The sequence below is a fragment of the Physella acuta genome, unplaced genomic scaffold, assembly GCF_028476545.2.
Source record: "Physella acuta isolate Inbredline_101_S28 unplaced genomic scaffold, ASM2847654v3 ptg001034l, whole genome shotgun sequence".
NCBI lineage: Eukaryota > Metazoa > Mollusca > Gastropoda > Physidae > Physella > Physella acuta.
The window spans coordinates 397186-418534 of record NW_026732551.1 but is presented as its reverse complement, the minus strand read 5'-3'; the positions used below and the strand labels follow the sequence as shown (position 1 = coordinate 418534).

The 21349-nt window shown below is 33.5% G+C and overlaps 3 protein-coding genes across 4 annotated transcripts; 2 read left to right on the top strand and 1 right to left on the bottom strand.

The window, feature by feature from the left end:
* The first annotated feature begins 50 nt into the window (after positions 1–50).
* LOC131954833 (glutaredoxin-1) lies at positions 51–1665 on the top strand. Its single transcript, XM_059318632.1, has 2 exons — positions 51–393; positions 1009–1665. The coding sequence occupies exons 1-2, from the start codon at positions 145–147 to the stop codon at positions 1105–1107; spliced, it is 348 nt and encodes a 115-aa protein (XP_059174615.1). The 5' UTR covers positions 51–144; the 3' UTR covers positions 1108–1665.
* Positions 1666–5755: 4090 nt separating this feature from the next.
* LOC131954822 (solute carrier family 40 member 1) lies at positions 5756–12064 on the bottom strand. Of its 2 annotated transcripts, none has more exons than XM_059318611.1 (11): positions 11891–12064; positions 10461–10537; positions 10125–10284; positions 9184–9423; positions 8591–8806; positions 8389–8451; positions 7964–8082; positions 7648–7822; positions 6704–6970; positions 6316–6426; positions 5756–6215 (listed from the first exon to the last, which is right to left on the bottom strand). In XM_059318611.1, the coding sequence occupies exons 1-11, from the start codon at positions 11892–11894 to the stop codon at positions 5920–5922; spliced, it is 1728 nt and encodes a 575-aa protein (XP_059174594.1). In that variant the 5' UTR covers positions 11895–12064; the 3' UTR covers positions 5756–5919. The 2 variants fall into 2 exon arrangements, with proteins under 2 accessions (XP_059174594.1, XP_059174595.1); XM_059318612.1 differs by having other exon boundaries at positions 6316–6423.
* A 3160-nt stretch (positions 12065–15224) lies between these two features.
* On the top strand, positions 15225–20447 carry LOC131954839 (cyclin-dependent kinase 7). The gene is made up of 11 exons (XM_059318651.1): positions 15225–15330; positions 16041–16100; positions 16296–16397; positions 16576–16644; positions 16823–16933; positions 17086–17204; positions 17485–17584; positions 17846–17932; positions 18055–18204; positions 19701–19845; positions 20284–20447. The coding sequence occupies exons 1-11, from the start codon at positions 15274–15276 to the stop codon at positions 20310–20312; spliced, it is 1029 nt and encodes a 342-aa protein (XP_059174634.1). The 5' UTR covers positions 15225–15273; the 3' UTR covers positions 20313–20447.
* Positions 20448–21349: the final 902 nt, after the last annotated feature.

The window sequence follows — 21349 nt, the reverse complement described above, 5'->3', positions numbered from 1 at the left end:
CGCCAAGCAGTAAAATCTAGGCCCTAAGCCTGCGAACTAAGATGAATCAAACCTCGTTTCAACCACACGAGAGTAGTACGAGGGCTTGATTATTTTTAACTGCCATAGGTGCGGTCGGAGACTGAACTCGGTACTTGAGAACTGATGCAAGCTTTATATCAACTGCTTAAAATGGGTGATGCAAAATCATTTGTGGATTCCAAAATTGCAAGCAAGAAAGTAATGATTTTCTCCAAACAGGGCTGTCCGTATTGTAGCAAAGCGAAGAATACGTTTTCTAAATATCTAGGAGACGTTCTCTCGAATGATGACTATGAAGTTATTGAAATTAACGAATTAACCAACTGTTCTGATATTCAGGATTACCTACAAAAACTTACTGGTGCAAGATCGGTAAGAAACAATAATATTCTCTATTTTAAAATGGGATTATGATGGTTTAAATTTTTTTTATTCCTTTGTGTTTATAATGGACTTAAGCCTAGATCTTCTTACTTACTGACTTACTACTTTTATTAGCCTATATTTAATATTTAAGTTAGTAGGCCTAAGCCTAAGTGTAGTAAAGTTCCCTTTCAAACCTGACAGTCTACGGCCTACGGGGACAAGTGAAGTAGAGTTCACTTGTTTCTGTGACCTCGACATATGAACTTATGAAGGGATAGTGTGGTCAGCACTATGCCCAGCCGCCTTTACTTACCCTAACGTGAGTTAGGTACCCATCAGAGCTGGGTGGACTCAGAGGGGTTTTACTGATTTGAACCAGGATTCGAACTCGACTTACGGGTTAGCAGTCCAGCTCTGTACCGCTAGACCACTCCGCCCCTTAGCCTATATTATATTAGGCCTAATTTAAATTTAACACAACTTTTAATTCATGTCTTCACTACAGTTCAGTTCAATAGTGTAAAGTCTACACCTACTTCTATGAGTCAGATACATGCTTTTTTGTGTGTGCTAAAGTTGGCTATTGCTATTTTATTCATAATCATTATGTATATTTCACAGGTACCAAGAGTGTTTATCAATCAGAAATTTGTTGGGGGTGGAGATGATGTTGTTGCTAAAGATAAAAGTGGAGAACTGAAGATATTGCTGAATGCATGAATAAAGAAAAGTCTTTTATAGTCATTTCTGTTTTATAAATATTATGGCAAGGGATATTATAATCAGTTGAATGAAACTTTTTAAAAGTTTTATCTTTATAAAAGAAATTACTCTGACACATTGAATGTTTGTCTACTTAAAGCTGGCCTTATGTGGTTAAATAATGCCTTCTGCTATAAAACCACATTATTTCAATTTTTTTAAAGTTCCTCCTTGCAGAATCTTTCAGGGTAAAAGAATCATTATCTTATGATATTTATGCATAAACATACAATAAGTGTCTGTGTGCAATTGTTCCATATTTAAAATATCATAATCTACCCAAATAAAGATGATTTCTCTAAATATTTTTTAGTTAATATTTTACTGTTGTAGATTTATGTTTATTTTCTCTCTAAACATTTGCATTCAAACATTTTCAATGTGTTGGTCATTATGATTATGTTATCACTGACTACTGCCTCTAAATTTTCACACATCTAGATAGATGTCACACTTATTTATTGCATATTTTATCACATGATTTACAAATCTTCGTCTTTATGCATTAAAGCAATAGGAACTAAATTTGTTTTGTTTTTCTATTTCTACCTATTTGTACCAAGCTTGTGCAATATAAAAATCGAAAAGATAATTTTATTTAGTAAATTATTAGGATCAAGAACCAAAGCAGTTCAGTTAGTATAGGAAGCATTTGATTTAATACATGGATGCTAATCATGAAATTTTTTTTTTTAAAAATGAATTTAAAAATCATTTATACACCTGTCATTCTCTAAACTACTATTGTACCATATGGTTTTGACTAACAATCTTAAGTAAAAAAAAATTTCTCTTAAAATTGCTAAAACTACATTACTCATGTGTAAGCAGCTAGGTGGTCCTAGATTCTTAGATTGGCCGTTCAGTGTTGGTCTAAGGGGAGGTAATTTGTATTGACTGTAGCTGTCATGAATAATGTCCCTGGAAATTTCATATGTTGAGCTGAAAAAAAAAATTTAGTTGGCAAAATAGCGCGTTTTCAATGCTAAAGAAAATTCCTTCAAAAATTTTTCTTGGGATTTTCGATAATTTAACAAATAAAATCACGTCTCTTTATAAATAAACTGTCGTGTTACGGGTCGTCCATAAATGACGTCACACTCGTAGGGGGGGGGGGGGGGGCGGGGTCACACTTTTGCTTTATAGATAAGAAATGTTAGGAAACGAATTTTAGACGTTATTTAGCGTTTTAGAAAACAGTTTAAATAAATTATAATAGGAATTGATTAAAGTACTCAATTTTGACATATTTCAGACAAGATTTTGGAAAAATAAAATATTGATGTTTAAAAAAATTCAACTGCAATTTTGAGGGGGGGGGGGGGGGTTGTAGGCTGAGGCGTGATGTCATTTTAGGGGGGTCTGGCTTTGTGTGACAGAGGGAGGGGGGGAGATTTAAAAAGCGTGACATCATTTATGGATGACCCCTTAACAAAATGTAAATACTAAAACTTAATCAGTTTCAACACTTGCCAGTTTGTGTACAGATCTGTTTTGGTCTGTGATTTTTTTTTTTAAAGTTGGCCCTTTTATTGTTAAAAATGTTTATAAAACTTTATGGAATTCAAATAATTTTTATAATTTATCTCTGAGAAAGTGACATAATGCTTTAAGCATACTTTCTTTAATCTAATGTAGCACCATGATTTTACAACAAAAAATAATACTTAAAATGAGTTATGCACAACCAACGATAATGGTGTGCACACATTGGGAATTTCCGAAAGTGAACCTTTTGGTGAACGCGATTTTGAAATGATTTTTGTTGAAAAGATCGACACAAGATAACGTAGAATGTCTGCGTTAAGATTATCTTTTGGTTCACAATACAAATTTCCTCTAAAGTTATATAAAGTCGTCGAAGATGGAATACTGATCAAGTGGACGAATGACGGACAAGGTCTGGTTGTCGAAGAAAAAGATTTCGAAGAAAAAGTCATGGCTCTCTACCCTGGGTTTGTACAGGTGCATACGTTTCACAACCTTCGCCGTCTGTTCCGTGATTACAACTTCAAATTTCGCGTTTTGAGGCGCAGAAAACCGCAAGGTGCTAAACTGGAACTGCGCCATCCGTACTTTACTAAACACAGCGTTGAGAAACTAATCCACGTACGGAAGAAGAACCACCGGCTGTTTTCTCATCCACTGGCAACGTCCTCTCCTAAACGAACCAAGAGGAAATGGAACTCTAGCCGACTGAAGGTGTATGACTCGAACCAAAACGTAGAATGCATGGATTTGTCTACGGATGTCGAGGACGGCGAATCATTATCCACGTTTGTGTCTAACCAAAGTGACTCTGAGTACAGCTGGGGAGGGGGAAGCCCTCGCAGATCTCTACCCATGTTGACGTTTGGAGACCATCGTGACAGCGGAAACACGCCTACTTGTAATGAAACAAAGGTACACAATCCGATTGGGTCTGAACGGAAGTCAAGAAATGACGAAGTGTCTTTGAGGCTCTTGCAGACTTGTGCCAAAAATGAACTGACTGAGGACGGTTTCTGGGAACTCATGATGCGGAGGTGTCCTCCACAAACCCATGGCAACTCGTGGGAAGACGTGATCAAGAACTTTGATCACAACGTCATTCACGAGTTATCTCCCTTGCATTTTAAAGGTTATTTTTATCCATTATCATTGGAAGAAATGTGATTTAAATTAAAGGAAATTATAAAATGGGATATAATAATGTGAATAATTCATTTATAAAATATCAACTTTATATATTACTCTTCAAAATTTTTAATATAGATCTATATAGGCTATATAATGTATATATATTGTTAGATCTGCTTGAAAATCTATTTCTCAATGGTAAATAGTAAATTTATTGAAATCTTTTTTTTTAATTTGGTGTTGAGTTTAATAATGCTAATAAACCCATTACAATAAGCAATTGTAATAGTACATTAATTGGTGCTTCCCACATCTGATATATTCTGGTTTGTCTTACAGTAAAATGTATATGTAACAATGGTGTGGCAAGATGAAAAAATAAGATCCAACTATACAATGAACATACTTTATTCAACTTCTCTAGCAAATATCAGTAAGAGCATCTACCACTCACAAACACAACCTACTGCTCCTCTACTGCCAATTTTAAAAAAATTACACTTCAAAACTAAGCCCGTCTCTAAAATTATCAATACTTAATTCTATAGTTGGAGTTTCTTTCATAATTTTTATACACTGCCCCTGGTTGAAATGGGAAAATAAGACTTCAGTGTACTGTAGTTTCTAGTGCCCTTCTTCTCACTTATCTACCCCCCCCCCCCCTCACCATGGAGAAGCACAGTTTGAGTTGTCTTGTCAACAATAGTAGAAGGCACTGTGATTGCTAGATGCTAAAATATTAGATATCAGACAAGCAAACACATTTCAAAACTCCATAAAATTGGTGTATAAACTGTATTAAAAAAAACTTCTGTTACAGGCAAGTTAATATGTTTACAAGTTTATATAAATAAATAGATTCTAACAGTTTATCACATCAATATTTTAAAACAAAATTACAAATGCTTGCAATTGATTTTTATTAAACACCACAAATTATTGATAATTAATACTAATAACAATTAAGTATGTAGTATTCAGTTTTGTAAAAACTTGAAATCAAGAAATAACTGCAAACAAGCATATAATAATGTTTTGGATATGCTGACATCAAGAATACACTTTGGGTGGACAGTAAAATTATTTAAGTTACAAGAAATAGGAAATTATTACAGATACATTTTTTCTCCATTTTTAATTTCCTCCAACACAATTAGGTATTACGTGTCAGTATATATTCTGATTGGTGTGAATTAAATGTGTTTAAGGCCAGGAAATCATTTAGATTAAAACAGAATATTTTGATTAAAATTAAGAAATCAAGACTGAACTGAAAGGAAATAAATTTACAAAATAAATCACATTTGGTCATTTCTAAAACAATTTTCCATTTAAAACAAAAATTTACAATAAAAAGTTGTTCAAAGTCTCAAAGAAGAAAGAACTTTAAGAGATGTATATATTTCTCTTAATTCAATATTTGCCTGAAAATACCCAAGTATTCATAAAAATATAGTAAAAGATTTAAAATATCTGCATAGAATAAATTTCTTGGCAAACAAAAAATATCTGACAATCAAATGTCTTGCACTAACAACAAAAAATATCTGTCATTGTCAATCAAATGTGCATTAACAACAAAAAAATGTCTGTCAAATCAAATGTGCATTAACAACAAAAAAATGTCTGTCAGTCAAATATTGTGCATTAACATTTCAATTTGTATATAACCAAAGAGTGAAAGTTGACTGAAATCCAACAGCAGGAATGTGCGAATATCAACAATTCAGACCCAACATTAGATAATATCTTTCTTACATTAGTAAAAAGCCATTATATAAGATCTTTTTCAATATTTCTTTGTAAAACAAAATTAAGTTCCCTTTTGAGACAAGTTTGTCTCTATAATTTCTTGAGACTCTTTTAAAAAGTTTTATGAGCATACCACTCAACCACACACACAACTATATATATATATATATATATATATATATATATATATATATATATATATATATATATATATATATATTTTTTTTTTTTTTTTTTTTTTTTTTTTTTTTTTTTCTGTACAATATAATATCTATTTTTAAAATTCTGTAAAATATAATTTTAATTTAATACAAGATAAGACAAAATAAGAATACATATTGCTACATTTTGTTCTAGGCAGTAAATACATTCCTTATAACAAGAGCTGCGAAAAAGAAACTACATCACTGCTTTGGTTACACAACCTTGAGTACACTTTTCAAAATGGAAAAAATGACCCCTGCTCTTTTTTAAAAAGAAGGCATAACACATCCAACCTAGACAAATAAAACAAAAAGATATCATTACAAGCAAGCCAAACTGATGTTGGAAAGGAGCCAGCACTACCATCAGATACTTCAACATATCCATCAGTTGGTTTAGTGAGGTCTGGACGCCATTGACTTTTCCCCTTTCATCCTCTGCAACAGACTCCATGAACAGCTGGCTGATAGACAGATCTACAACCCATAAACCTGGGAAAATGTGAACCAAAAAAAATTAACACTGTTTAATGGGTTAACTAAAAACTGGGCTACTGTTTTAAAACTTCACAAACAGGTCTACAGTACACACCAAATCTTGCTGTTACTATGCCAACTAGTAACATCCATATAGAAACATTTGATGCCAGATCAATGGTATGTGGGGTGCAGTCCATTGTCTCATTAGAAGAACTTGGATCTGCTAATTAAAATGATTATATTTAGAGCCAATGTAGTTATGTAGAATAGTTTACCTTGAATAAAATATTTATATATTTTTTTTATGATAGTGCATAATACTTCACTTAGTTAAAATAAAAATTTTGACAAATCATATAAGAGGTAATTAATGAGAAACTGCTACACAGAGATGAACTTGCAAATCATTCACTAAGTTAATCAAACTAATCTACATTACACAATATGTAAAATAATTGAAAAAAAAGGTTTAAAGGTACTTCTTGTAATTGTGGACTTACCATGTGTACAATTGTCATTTTCTAAAAGTGTAGAATTAAGATCTGATGATTTTGATAAGTCAAACTTGCTCCCTGGCATCCATACAGATATAACACATGGAACAAGACATGCCACTTGGAGAGACAGCCCAAAAATACCAGTCCTCGGTAACTGCAGTCTGCGTCTCATGATAGGATACATCACAGTGCCAAAGATACCAAACAGTGCAGCAAAGCCCATTATAATACCTACACCAGCTTCTGGAACTCCATTCATCTTAGCATACCCTGAAGGATAAGTCAGATATTTGTAACATCATAGCATAACCTGAAGGAGAAGTCATATATTTGTAACATGTTAGCATAACCTGAAGGAGAAGTCAGATATTTGTAACATGTTAGCATAACCTGAAGGAGAAGTCAGATATTTTTGTAACATGTTAGCATAACCTGAAGGAGAAGTCATATTTGTAACATCTTAACATAACCTGAGGGAGAAGTCATATTTGTAACATCTTAGCATAACCTGAAGGAGAAGTCATATTTGTAACATCTTAGCATAACCTGAAGGATAAGTAATATTTGTAACATGTTAGCATAACCTGAAGGAGAAGTCAGATATTTGTAACATCTTAGCATAACCTGAAGGATAAGTAATATTTGTAACATCTTAGCTTAACCTGAAGGAGAAGTCATATATTTGTAACATCTTAGCATAACCTGATGGGAACATCTGATATTGTCTAATATTTAGTCATAGGCCTACAATGACACAGCCATTTAAAATCTGCTTTTGTAATATTATATGTTTAAAGAGGTAATTAAAAAAAAAATTTCCTTTAGTCTTTTACTATTTGCAAGGAGTAATCCTATCAAATCAAGTAAATATAAAAGTAAAAAATCCTGTCAAATCAAGTAAATATAAACCACTAACAAACATTGTATTAAAAAATGTAACCACTTACCAACAGTTATACTGTCAAAACCAAGCACAGTCATATACAAGCAAGCTAACGCAAGGCCGGCATAAAAAACATCATAGCGTGCATACACTGGCCAGCCTCGGTACAGCCTTTCTAAACTGTTGAACAGTCTGTAGCATTTACACTGAGTTTTCTTTACCTCCACTACAGGAGAGTCCTGACATAATAAAGATAATACAATGTTTATGTCTTATAATCAATAACTGTAGCTGTTTGACTTTTTTGCTGTTTTTTGTTTATATCTATACTTTATTGTTTAAAACAATTACAATTCTTTAAACATTCTCCAAAAAAATACCTGGATCATCATTGGTTTTTCAGCTTCAATTTCTCTGAGGGCAGTAGCACCATCCTCTTCTGGGCATTCGAGGTTCTCTTTGTTTACATTGTCAACACTTGACCCATCAACATTTCCACCTGATTGGTTCATCATAAATATATAAGAATTTGAAACAATATATCTGGAACAAAATAAATATTCCTTTTATCATGAATAAATATATGGCTTAATAAAAAACAAATAGTCCTTTTAATAGTTCTTTCACACACAATAGATTTAATAGCTATATTTTCATGTTCATAAGTTCAGTTTAATTCAGTAAATAAAATCTTGTAGTCAAAATATTTCCAAGCACTGACTTCATTGTAACATAAAAATTAAATCCCTGTGTTAATGAAACAAAATATAATCATTTCATTGTTGCTTTATGAACTAGCACTTACCACTTACTGTCTTTTCTTCTTTCATTGTTACATTTTCTTCCTCAGGCTCTTCTACCACAACTTCTATTTAATTGCAGAAAAAGTTTTGAATCAATAATTCTATGTTTTACTACATTCCACATGTGTATGTTTGTATTTAACTATTTTAACTATAGGCTCTAAACATTTGTTTTAAATGTTCAATGTAGTGATCTATACATACTCTGAGATTTTTTCAGGTTCTTTTTCTTCTTCAAAGCAGGCACAGTGTTGTAGACTCGCCATAAAAAATAATATTCAATGAACACTGAGACCAGATTCCACGCTCCAATGAACAGTGCACCAAACATCACACCAGCATAAGTCATAATTAAACCTGTCGCTATTGGAGCCAGTACTTGAGTGGTCAGATCAATACGCCTCAATGATGCTGTCATTGCTGGTAATACAAACCATTAAAAAATTTAACCTTGAGTTTAATTAATATATGTAGGGTACATTAGAGAAGAAACTTTTTATAATTTATACAGTAAAACAATCATAACTTAGTGACTATTTCAGAGTCTTTAATTGTTTTCACCTTTAAAACGTACATGTGCTATAAACTATATAACTAGACCTATATGCCAATTCAACAACAGTAGTAGTACGTTTATGTTAAAATTATTGAAATAAAATACTGTGTAATTCTTAATGCATAATCAACACTAACTTACAATTGCCTAATAATATTAATGCATGAAAGAATTTTTTTTAAAAATCTTTGACAAGTTCTTCCAATATATATTAACTCTAAAATACAAATCCTCTATTTACTTGCTAGTCTGTCAGAATCTTTTCCACACATTTCAACAACCCAATCTTTCTCTACAGCAATACGGCGAGCCATGCTGGTAAGTCTTGATAAAACACAGAGTAGGATGATGAGGGAGTAAATTGTGTATCTAGTCCAGGCGCCATAGGCTAATATGCTGTCAGTGTACACTAGGAATATGTACACAACTATAGCACATATCACTACGAAAAGGTTCTGTAAAACAAGAGCAGTCTGTGCAGCTGTTAAAAAAATAAGAAATTGTTTTTATTTAGAACTTTACCTTATGATATGGTAATACTATTAAGTCTAATGTACGTTCTGTACTCCTCTATGCTGCAGAGTCATGGAAACTAAACAAGAAAGGAGAGAGCTGACTCAGAGGATTTGAAAGAAGATCCCTCCAACGCATCCTCAGAATAAAGTGGGACGACAAAGTCCCGAACAAGGAAATATGGCGAAGGACAGGATTAAACGACATTGTTTCAGAAGTTCGAATGAGGAGATGGAGATGGCTGGGCCATGTCCTACGCATAAGCAAAAGAAGACTCCCCAACATGGTGTTGAAGTGGACTCCGCCTGGAAAGCAAAAGAGAGGAAGACCACTGGGAACATGGAGGAGAGATGAAAGAAGAAGTGCAGGCTACTGGCTAGACCTGGCTTGAACTAAAGTTGCTCGCCCATGACAGAGTGGAATGGCGGAGATTTGTTGTTGCCCTATACTCCACAGGGAGTGATGAGGGTTAAGTAAGTAAGTATGGTATTACTATTAAAAAAGAATGAAGTGATACTACTAAGCCAAATTGTAATGAAAACATTTCAGGGCTACTGTGATATTCCGCATTAGAAATAACTAACTAAAACTAAAATAAAAACACATTTTTGTTCCTCCATCTCTCTAATTATGTAGGCCTATTGTATATTATTTTGTATCAATGATTACCTTTTAGTCTAGGTGTTTCATCCACAATGTCACCAACCAAAGCCCCAAAAAACAAGATGCTTAAGCCTATACATAGTCCATATATTGCCGTAAGCTGAAGAGACTCTGGGCTGATGTTGATCAAAAACAAGCCAATGCCAAACGCCCACATGCGATCCCCCTAAAATAAAGAAAGTCATTTTTTTCTTTAATTATTTCCAAAAACAAAGTTGTATTTATTTGTTGGGTCTACTGTATGGTTGGCCAAAACCATCTAATAGGCCTACTCAAATAGGTATTAATTATAGAGACAGGTTTAGCTTTATTAATATTTAATTAAGGTATTGTAAAACTTACCCATGATGATAAAAAATGACTTAGATAAACATAGAAGTTTGTCCCGGTTATCCACTCAACACAACTTTTACAGCAAGCTGGAAATTCATAATTTCTTTATATTTTATATTCTACACAATCTTAGTATGAAGTAAGATCTAGTATAGAGTGGCCGTCCGATCTGCACCATGCACAACGCTGCGATCGCGCTCCCGTAAAGTCACGTTTTCGGCTATAGCTACTTTATTTTAATGTTTTATGCAAAACCGCAGTGTTTGGCACGTCATATTTTCATTTCTGAACACTTCTATGTATAGTTCATGCTATTTCGTTTTTCTGAAAATTGATTATAATTTTTTAAAAATTGCATGGTACACATTTTCTCCTTTCACACTCTCCCGGATGTACCGACAGAGTTCGGGATTAGCTTCAAAACTTGAACCAATCAACAGTTAGATAAAATGTAACGCTAAAAATAGCTTCTAGATACATACAGCTTACTGTACATGTCAAGGTTGATGGGGTTTTCTCTTCTAAAATTAGAAAAAAGGGGTGATTACATGATTTTTGGTCCCTATTGGTTTTCTTACCCGATTGCGCTCACAACTCAGAATATTGCTTATTAAATAGGAATTTGGTTTAAAACGTTAATTAGATCACTGGAAGGATGGGGAAAAGCATGACCTAGCTTGCCATAAGGTTCTTTGGACCTGACAGGCTCAGCGGGAGTCATGTGACCAGGCAAGCTTCGAGGTAGGATAAGTGGGTCACGTGACTTGCTCGGCATAATAGGTAGGCTGAATAAGGATCATTGAAATATTTAAACATACTTATAACACAGTATACACATAAAATATGCAGCATATAATGGTTATTTTATTTGTTTAATTAACTTTTAACAGACTAAATAGTCTAAATGAATAAAATAAGTCCTGAGCACAATCTGGGTCGATCTGGGTCAAGTAAGCGCAAGTGACTGCAAGAAGGATGAAAAAAAAAAAAGTGATTGCCGAGGTGGTTCACCTCCATAATTTGAATTATCTCCAATGCTATGCGTAGGAATACAATATGACTCATACCTAATATAGTAGAATGGACGTAGAGTTACAGGATACTTTCGGTTTGTTTGTATGTGAAACGGTCATTAAATAGCGCCTAATGGAAATTGGGAGTTCCGCTCACGAGCGCAGATCGGACGGCCACTCTAGTAATAATCTTAATTAAAAATTTTAGGCCTATAGTACATCTACATCTTATTCTATTTATTTCAGTTTAAGAGACGACTCGAAATATCATCCAAATTAGGCCGACTTATTACTTTAATAGTTAAAACTTAATAGTTTAATAGTAATATTATATTAGGCCTATACTCTAATAGTTATAGTAGGCTAATGGCTAATGGCTAATAGACTTTAGACTATTAATTTATTAAATAATACAATAATACGTACTCATGGTGAATTGTTATGTTCGCTTCTTATCATAAGTGGTATTGTTGCTGATTTGCTACTGAATCGTAAATTTCAAATTAGGCATAATGATTCATTGATTGCAACAATAAATTCAATTGAATTGTCAATGATCATCACTGCTTTGTTTTTGTTTATGAAAAGAGATTAGCCTAAGCTAAGGGGAAACTACTCTGAATTTATTGTAAGCTAAAGATATAATATCTACATTATTATATTTTTCGAAACCATTCGCTGAAAATAAAAAAAATAAATACTCAGCACATCTGTTTTAAAATGCAGACTGAAAGAACTTCAAAGATGTCATATTCTCGTTTATTTATAGATCTAGTAATGCGCAGATTGAAACAATTAAATATTTAAACATATGCTTTCCTCACAGTTTTTCTTCCAGATTTTTTTCTCCGGGGGGGGGGGGGGCACTTGATATTTTCGGGAGTGGGGGGGGGGGGGGCGGACACTAGTAAAAGTATGTGTTTACAATATAAACGAGATTTTTACTAGTGTCCGACCCCCCCCCCCGGAAAATGTAGACCGCCCCCCCCCCCCCGGAGAAAAAAGTCTGAAAGTAACACTGGCCGTCTTTGTTTCCGTATCGTGAGTTAGGGGTCGTCCATAAATTACGTCAGACTCGTAGGGGAGGGGGGTCCGTAATTTTGTGACGGTGTGTGATGAGGGAAGTGGGGGGGGGGGGGTCAGATGGTGTGACGTCACACTTTTGCATTATAAAAAAGCAATGTTAGAAAACGACTTTTAGCCGTTATTTCGCGTTTTAGAAAACTGTTTTAATAAATTGTAGTAGGAATTGATTAAAATACTCTGTTGATAGAGTTCAGATAAGACTTTGGAAAAAATATCGATCTTTTACGAAAATTCAACTGCAATTTAGGGGGGGGGGGAGGCTGAGGTGTGACGTCATTTAGGGGGGGGGTCTAGTTTTGTGTGACGATGTGTGACCAGTGTTTCTTCCAGACTTTTTTCTCCGGGGGGGGGGGGCACTTGAAATCTTCGGGGGGGGGGGGGGCGGTAAACTTTCTTCGGGGGGGGGGGCGGACACTGTTAAAAGTATATATTTTCTATATAAATTATATAAATTTCATTTCGTCCGGGGGGGGGCGGTAAAATTTTTTCGGGGGGTCTAAGCCCCCCCGAAGTGATGCCTGGAAGAAACTCTGTGTGTGACGGCTGGGAGGGGTAAAATTCGTCAAAAACGTGTGATGTCATTTATGGATTACCCCTTAAAAGAACCTGGATGTTTGATTCACCATGTGCCTCAACCAAGCAACCGCTCCCTGTGACTTTTTAATAGTATCATGCCGGACACCACTTCAGAGGCGTAGCGACCCTTCCCGGCGCCCGGGGACAAACTTTCGATTTGCACCCCCTCCCCGCAAACTTTCGATTTGCACCCCCCCCCCTCGAACTTTTGATTTACACCCCCCCCCCCCTCAAACTTTCAATTTGTTTTTCCAACCCATTTCGGCACCCCCCTGGCCCTAAGGTCGGCGCCCGGGGACATATGTCCCCGATCCCCCCTCGCTACGCCTCTTTTTAACTTGCTTCCTCGTGCTTATAGTGCTTTTGTCGTGCTAATGAGTAGAGACGGGCGAGCGTAATTTTGTCCTTTTCTACTGGACTGATTTATTTTAAACTTGGTACGGAGTTCAAGATCGACACGATGACAATGCAGAGTGAAATCAAATTAGACTTAATTTAATGCTTAATTAATTTTAAAGAATTAATAACAAATTTCCTAAATAAAGTACACATTTGCGTGTTATTATTCGCACATAGTGTTCGTTTGGTGGCGCAAAATGTTTTTAGTCACGCATATCTATAGCTTTTATAGTATTAACATTATTAAAGTATTGAAAACTAATTCATAAAAAGTGCTTTAATAACAACATTTGAAATAAGTATGCACCAAAAAATAGAGAAAATAAACGATTTTCTTTAAATATGTTATAATGCACCGTCTGTTAAATAACTAGATCTATTGTATATCTATAAAGAAAAGCGTAGGTCGCGGGAACTATCATATCTCATGCAGTGTTTCTTCCAAACTTTTTTACTTTCTCGTATATACGAAGTATAGAGAAAGTATTGTAATCGTGCACAAAAATCACTTGAAATTTTAACATCTTTCACCGTATTACACCTCAGTCCTTCATCACATCCGAAGTTTAGAGGACTTATTTTAATCGGGCAAAAATTATCAATCCAGATTTATCAAAATTAAGAGGTTTTATGCGTAATCCAGTCTGAAAAACTGGGCTTTGCAATTCTGTCCGTATGTCTGTGTGTCTGTGTGTGTGTCCGTGTGTAAACACGATAACTTGAGTACCGTTACAGCTAGGTTGATGAAATTTCATATATAAGTATTTTATCAAAATCGTAGATCCGTATCAACTTTTGAGCGATTTCCAATAACCGGAAGTGGTACTTTTTCTACTTTGAATTTTTCAAAAGCCTATAACTTGAGTACTATTTCAGATAGATAAATGAAATTCCACAAGTAAGTATAAGATCTAATTCTCTACCTTATGTTAAATTTTGAGTAGCTTCCGTTGACCGGAAGTAGTAATTTACGCTACTTCCGATTTCTCAAAAAACTAATGTAAATTTGTTAAGTACTAATACTATTGCGCACTATTATACACACCTTTATTAGGCGTTCGCTTGGCGCGCAATTGTTTTTTACTGAGATTCTATTCTATTTTTAAAAGTTTAAGTATTTAAAATGGATTAAAAATCATAACTATATCCCCAGTTACCATCCCCTGTTGTTTTATATAAGAATATTCGAGAAAGTTTAGGGGAGATCACTACCGGTTTATTTTCTCCGGAGTGGGCTCTTGAAATTAGGGGGGGGGGCGGACTAAAATTTAAGAAATGACCCACGTTTTTCTTTATACTTGTTTAAATAGTTGTGCATTATAATATGTTTAAAGGAAATAATTATTTTCCTCTTTCTCATTCATATAAATCTAAAAACTTGTTATTAAATAAAACCCTTTTTAAAAATGTAGTCCTACTTTTTTTAAAATAGTTTTTTAAAAATACTAGATTCATGTTGCCAGATAAAAATTCTCTAAAGTTAATTTACATTTATGTAAAACCACCGATAAACTGAAATAAAAACTTGGCATTTATATTAAGTTTCCAGCACATCGTATAAAATTATATTTAATTGAGTTAATAACCGACTTAGTAAATATAGGCATTTTTTACTAATTAGTTCGAATAATAGCGATACTTATAGGACAAATTAAGTTACTGTGTTAAGCCTACTGTTTTATTTTTTAAGCTAGGCCTAGCTATCTTTATGTGGTTGAGTACAGTTTCAGCAGTCATATTTCTTCAAAATGGGAGAAGAAGAAACTGAACGATATGAAAAAATTGACTTTTTGGGCGAAGGACAGGTATAGAATAGTATAGATCTATCAAGATTTATGTTAATTTTAAATTAAAACCTTCAACTTCAAGCACTAGTATTTTACTTTTTTGTGCATTAAATTAAATTGAATCCTATGAAAAATAAATAATAATGTGATAAAAAAACAAACGACAGAACACAGATGTTGAGATATCCTGAGTTTGAGACCTGACCCTGAGATTACTCCAGTCCTGGACTGAGTCCAGTAACTCAGATAAAAATTAAATTAGAGACCCCTCTTTTTAACTCTTTTAAAATAAAAAAGACAAAAAGAGTTTCTCACGTTAAAACTGAAATTTAAACTAATCTTTTTTTAATTAGCCTAGTTTAAAAAAAAAGATTATAATTTGTTTAGTAATACTTGTAATAGTAGTTAGGCCTCAGTCTACTAGATCTAGTACTCTACTACTTGGCTTAGTTAGAGTAATGGCTTTTAGTACTTATTAGGCCTAAATAATAAATATTAACTAGATTCTAATTAATTACTAGACTAGATCTAAAATCTAATCACTTCTAGATAGTTTCTAGACTAGAGATTCTCAAATCGATAGATAGGCCTAGCTAGTCTAGATCTAGTTCATTCTAGTTAGTAGGCTCAGATAATTTAATTTTCTCAATGACGGATTTTCAAAACTATTTTAATTTTTTTTTAATTAACTGAAGCCGATTTTAATCCTTTTTATTTTGTCATTACAGTTTGCTACTGTTTACAAAGCACTTGATAAACAAACAGATAAAATTGTAGCTGTAAAAAAGGTAATACTGAAATTGTAAGAATTAATTTAGAATTTTTTTGATAGTTGTATTACAAAAAAATTAAACCTTAGCATGAATGAAATGAAAAAAAGATAGGCCTAGGTTTAGTTATTTACTATGTTTGAAAATTAGTATCTATAAAATAGGCCTACTGTAAAATGAATAAGAATAAATATAACATTTGTATTCCTGCAGATTAAACTTGGCTCTCGAACTGAAGCTGCTGATGGCATTAACCGAACTGCTCTTAGAGAAATCAAATTGTTACAGGAACTCTCTCATGAAAATATTATAGGGGTAATACAGACTTTAATCTCTATGTTATCATCTGAAATTTTATATGTTAGTATTAGTAGCTTTTATTATAAAGTTAAAGTTACGAACTAGGAACTAATAGCTTCATTCACACTATTGTCTATAATTAACTTATTTAACTATTATTAATGATCTAACTTAGACCTTTAACTATCCACAGCTCCTTGATGTTTTTGGTCATAAGTCAAATGTTAGTTTAGTGTTTGATTTTATGGAAACAGATCTTGAGGTATGCTTGATTGTGTGGAGATAAGTTCTTAATCATTTGAATTTCAATAGTTTGATTTTTTTTTTAAATTAGATACAATGATTGTATATATATATATATATATTTATTACATCATTCACTATAGTTAATTTTTTCATACACTTAACACTGATCTGTACCAATTGTGATCTATTTTTAGGTTGTAATCAGAGACCCAAATATCATCATGACAGCTTCTCACATCAAGTCCTATGTTTTACAGACATTGTTAGGGTTAGAATATTTGCATAGCAACTGGGTCCTACACAGAGTTAGTCCAATTTTCTTCTTACTTTGTGCATGTGTGATGTATGTATGCATTACCTTATTTATTTATATTTGAAAAAATACAAATATGAAATGATAACAAAGAAGCTAAAACTATGATGTGCTAACCATTTACTTCATTGCTTGGTATTTCAGGACATGAAGCCAAATAATTTACTTATTAATGAACAAGGTATTCTAAAGATAGGTGATTTTGGTTTAGCCAAATTTTATGGATCTCCAAGCAGACCGTATTCTCACCAAGTAGTCACAAGGTAACTTGCTTTGATTCAATCTGCACATCACATTACATAACTGATTTGTGTTATTGAAAATAATTATTTATTAGCACATCGAATACTGAAGAAATAAAACGTGTTTGTTTTGCTAAGCTCTCTTACCTCATAGTTATTTATTCCTACAGAATGTTCCTATCAAAATCATAGTACATCAATTTTTATACTACAACATAATTATGTTTTTGACACCAAAGTATAAGCTCATTTCCTTAGGTAAAAGTAAAACTATGCTCAACTTTTGATTTCTTCCAATCAGGTGGTATAGATGTCCAGAGCTATTGTTTGGAGCAAGAGCTTATGGAGAAGGTGTTGATATTTGGGCTGTTGGTTGTATCATTGCAGAGCTACTTATTCGGGTAACTTGTGTCATGTCTTTCTTTAATTAATAAATCTATAAGGAATTTTATTTGTTTCTCAATTGCTTTCTGACTTGGCAAAATTTGTTTGTCATTCGAATCATTTAAAAAATGTTAAAACTTTGCTGTGCCTCATATCACAAAATGTAACTTATTCTAGTATTGTTTAGTATGAATTATGTATAGAGTACTGTTGTGTACATCTTTAGGTGTATGTAAATTACTTCTATGCTTAATTGTCTTCTTAATTTACTTGCTCAGCTGCCATTTTTACCTGGTGACACAGATTTGGATCAGTTGAACAAAATCTTTCAAGTTCTCGGGACACCAACAGAAGCTGATTGGCCAGTGGGTACACACTTTCTTTTATTGCTGTCTGACAGTCACAAGTAATCCATGCTCAGTTCCTTTACATACACCAACAGAAGTAATCTGTTCCTTTACATAATGTGCATTGTATTCCACCACAGGACATGAAGTTTCTGCCTGACTATGTGACTTTCAAAGAGTTTCCCAAACAGCTAATGAAAGATATTTTCACTGCAGCTAGTGATGATCTGTTGGAGGTTCTCAACTCTATGCTCTCATTGAACCCCTCCAAGCGTTGCTCAGCTTCACAGGTATTATAGATCTCATATATAAATGATTTAAATAAAATAAACATTCATTTCTATTTTACTAGGCATGCTGCCCAGCTTCGCTTAGGCTTTCGAAAACATTGAGAATTTGAATGCTTAATTAATTCGCCCGAAGGTCGGTCTACGACCTCAAGAGTTATGAAGAGGTTCCTCCGTGGACATTTTTTTTCGATTTATAGCTCATATAAGGTACCGGTCAGTCGAGGTCAGTTTTGACCCCCACATCGTAGACTTTTCGGCCAACCGGCCCCCGTGTTCTGTCGCACCAAGGCAAGATCATGCCAAATTTGAAGCGCCTGCGGCGCCGGGAAGTGCCCTATCGGACACCCTACAATCTAGATCTAGATCTAGATTCCTAAAATAATTTTTTTTTAAGTTTAGCCCGAGCATAATAAAAAAGAATACATTAACCAAGATGACTTGCTGTGTCTCGAACCCGCACCACCTGCGTGGTTTAATGTTCACTAACATCTCCGCTATTTAGGCACCTTATAAAATACGGAGAATGAAACACGTATTTTAAAATCTTAACTTACGCGAATATGCCTATTCTTTCAAATTAATTTTTTATCCCAAATTAGCCAGTTCATAACAAAGATTTTGTATAAAATAAATAAGTCTTGAAATAGTTTAGTCCTAATATAGAAATTTATTTTTGGAATTGATTTTAGAGAAGTTAGAGTCTAAATCTAGATCTTAGCGTCTACGTCTAGATCTAGTTATTGCGTAGATTTAGATTTAGAATAGATTTAGTCTAGATCTAGAATCTCTAGATCTAGAATCCAAATACATAAAATAAATTTTATGAGTTTAGGCCGGAAAAATTGTATTGTATACATTTCATAGTGTACGTAGATCTAAATCAAATTTGAATGAAATAGTTCATTTCTTTTCATTCTAAACACGGCAGATGACGTCATTAGTTAATGTATAAGCAATAGTGACGTCACAGTTTTATGCGTTCTTTTTCACATATATTAATGCTTTTCCGGTTGCATAAATAATACTGTTTCTCTACATTCGAATACGCCTTTAATTTTTATTTTTCTTCTTTAACTAAAATTGTGGTTATACATTTAAAACATCTAACATATTATTTTCAACAAAAGTCCGTAAAAAATTCTCGATATATCGCTGCCGATTCTGACGTGATGTCCGGCGAAAATTTTTTGCGGACAGAGAAAGAGAGAGAGAGAGAGAGAGATGTGCGCACATTGGCCTTTTATAAATTAGGATTGAGATAAAAAAGCACTATTTAAATGTTATTAAATTTGTAATATGTATTACATGCTAGCTAGTGAGTATACATCTGCTTTAAAATAAATTTTAAAAGCTTTAAAAAGGTTTTTTGCCTCTAATGTATGGCCCTAGTTTATTATTGATATCTATGGGATCTTCAGGCTAATAAAATATTTGTTGTTTTTTAGGCCCCTCAGATGCCTTGTGTCTGATAATTAGGTAAATTTTTGTTGTTTTAGGCTCTCCAGATGACATATTTCAGCAACAAACCTGCGCCTACACCTGGTATCCAGTTACCTTTTCCAAAGTCCAATAAAATTCTGGACAAAGATAAAGAAGCCAAGAAAGTATCACTCAAGAGAAAACAAGATGGCAGTGATGCAGGTAAAGCACTGATAACCAGTAGCAGGTTGATAAATGAAGAAGTTTCTGAAGTTTAGTCCAAAGTTCATTTACACAAAATATGATCAAAATCTACTGCCTGTGTCTTTACCAAAGTTGGACTGACTTTGGTCTTTCAATTTACCCTGGCTTTTTTACTCACACCCAAGTAATAGATACAATATTAGCTCTATGCAAGTCCTATACTCAGATGCAGCTACTTTTTTTTACAAACTATTTTGACAAAATTTCTAACATTGACCTAACCCAAAATGTACTATTTTAACTCTTCTTTCTTATGTTGCTTCCTCTAAAACATATAACAGATTATTTGATTGTTTTGTTTGCTGATTGGAATTCAGTTTTTAAACATTCATTCATATTATTACATCTTTAACATAAAGCACATTAAAAATTCAATATTTGACAATTTTCTTTCAGGTGGCTTGAAAAAGCGACTCATCTTTTGAGACAACTTGCAGCTATGTAACTATATCACTGTATAAAGACCATACCCTTGAGTCTCATTTCACTAGTTGACCACATCGCAATCTCACATGTTATATGAGTACTGTGTACTTTAATTAATGGAATAAATTGTAAACATATTAGTTGAATTGTGTTGCTTTTTTGTTTACTTGTCTAAAATCACAAGTTGAAAAAGTTTTCTTTTTATACACTAAATATTATCCATTTAAATGTTCACAAAAAAAAATGGAATAGTATACCAGCCCTGCCCACCTGAATGCATGTTGGATGAAGCCAGAATATTTTATATTTATGACAGTATAGTCATGTTGAATGAAATAAAGTCGTTTTCTTCATGGACCTGAAACAACCTCCCTTTCTTAACTTTCTAGTTCACATTTGTGCACAAAATTGAAAATGACTTGTTTCCTTCCCCAAGAGTGAATGTTATTAATAGATGACCTCTGAACTTGTAGAAAATACCATACATCAGAACAACTGATGTATGTACAGCATTTTACTGTTGTCTAATCATTTTCAAAATGAGAACAGCCCCATCTTGCCATCTAAAATAGCCAGTAATCTCCATGATAAGCTATTTTAAGTTAATGATTTCATATTATACGGACAGATTTTACCAACATTTTCATATTCACTTGTGTTGGGGAATTGACATCAGTGATCACTCTTTCAATATAGCATTACTTAACACTTCAGTGTATCGCCAAATCAGTCACCATTGACCACATGAGTCACCATTTGTTTCAATGTATCACCACACCAGTCATCATCGGACTATCAAAGTACCAGATGTGATATTCAAGCTTTATTATAGTATAGTCCATCTGGGCCTATAAATCAATGGTATAACGTTCGCCGTGGATTATCCAAAACAACTAGTCCACTACAGTGCACCACATCACCCGGTAATTCTATCTCAACCCTAAAAAAGCTACCTGAGGTTAATTATTTTGGAAAAAAAATTATACTGCGGTGTTAAAATAAACAAGTAAAGGGAGTCAACACGAGTTTCGATACT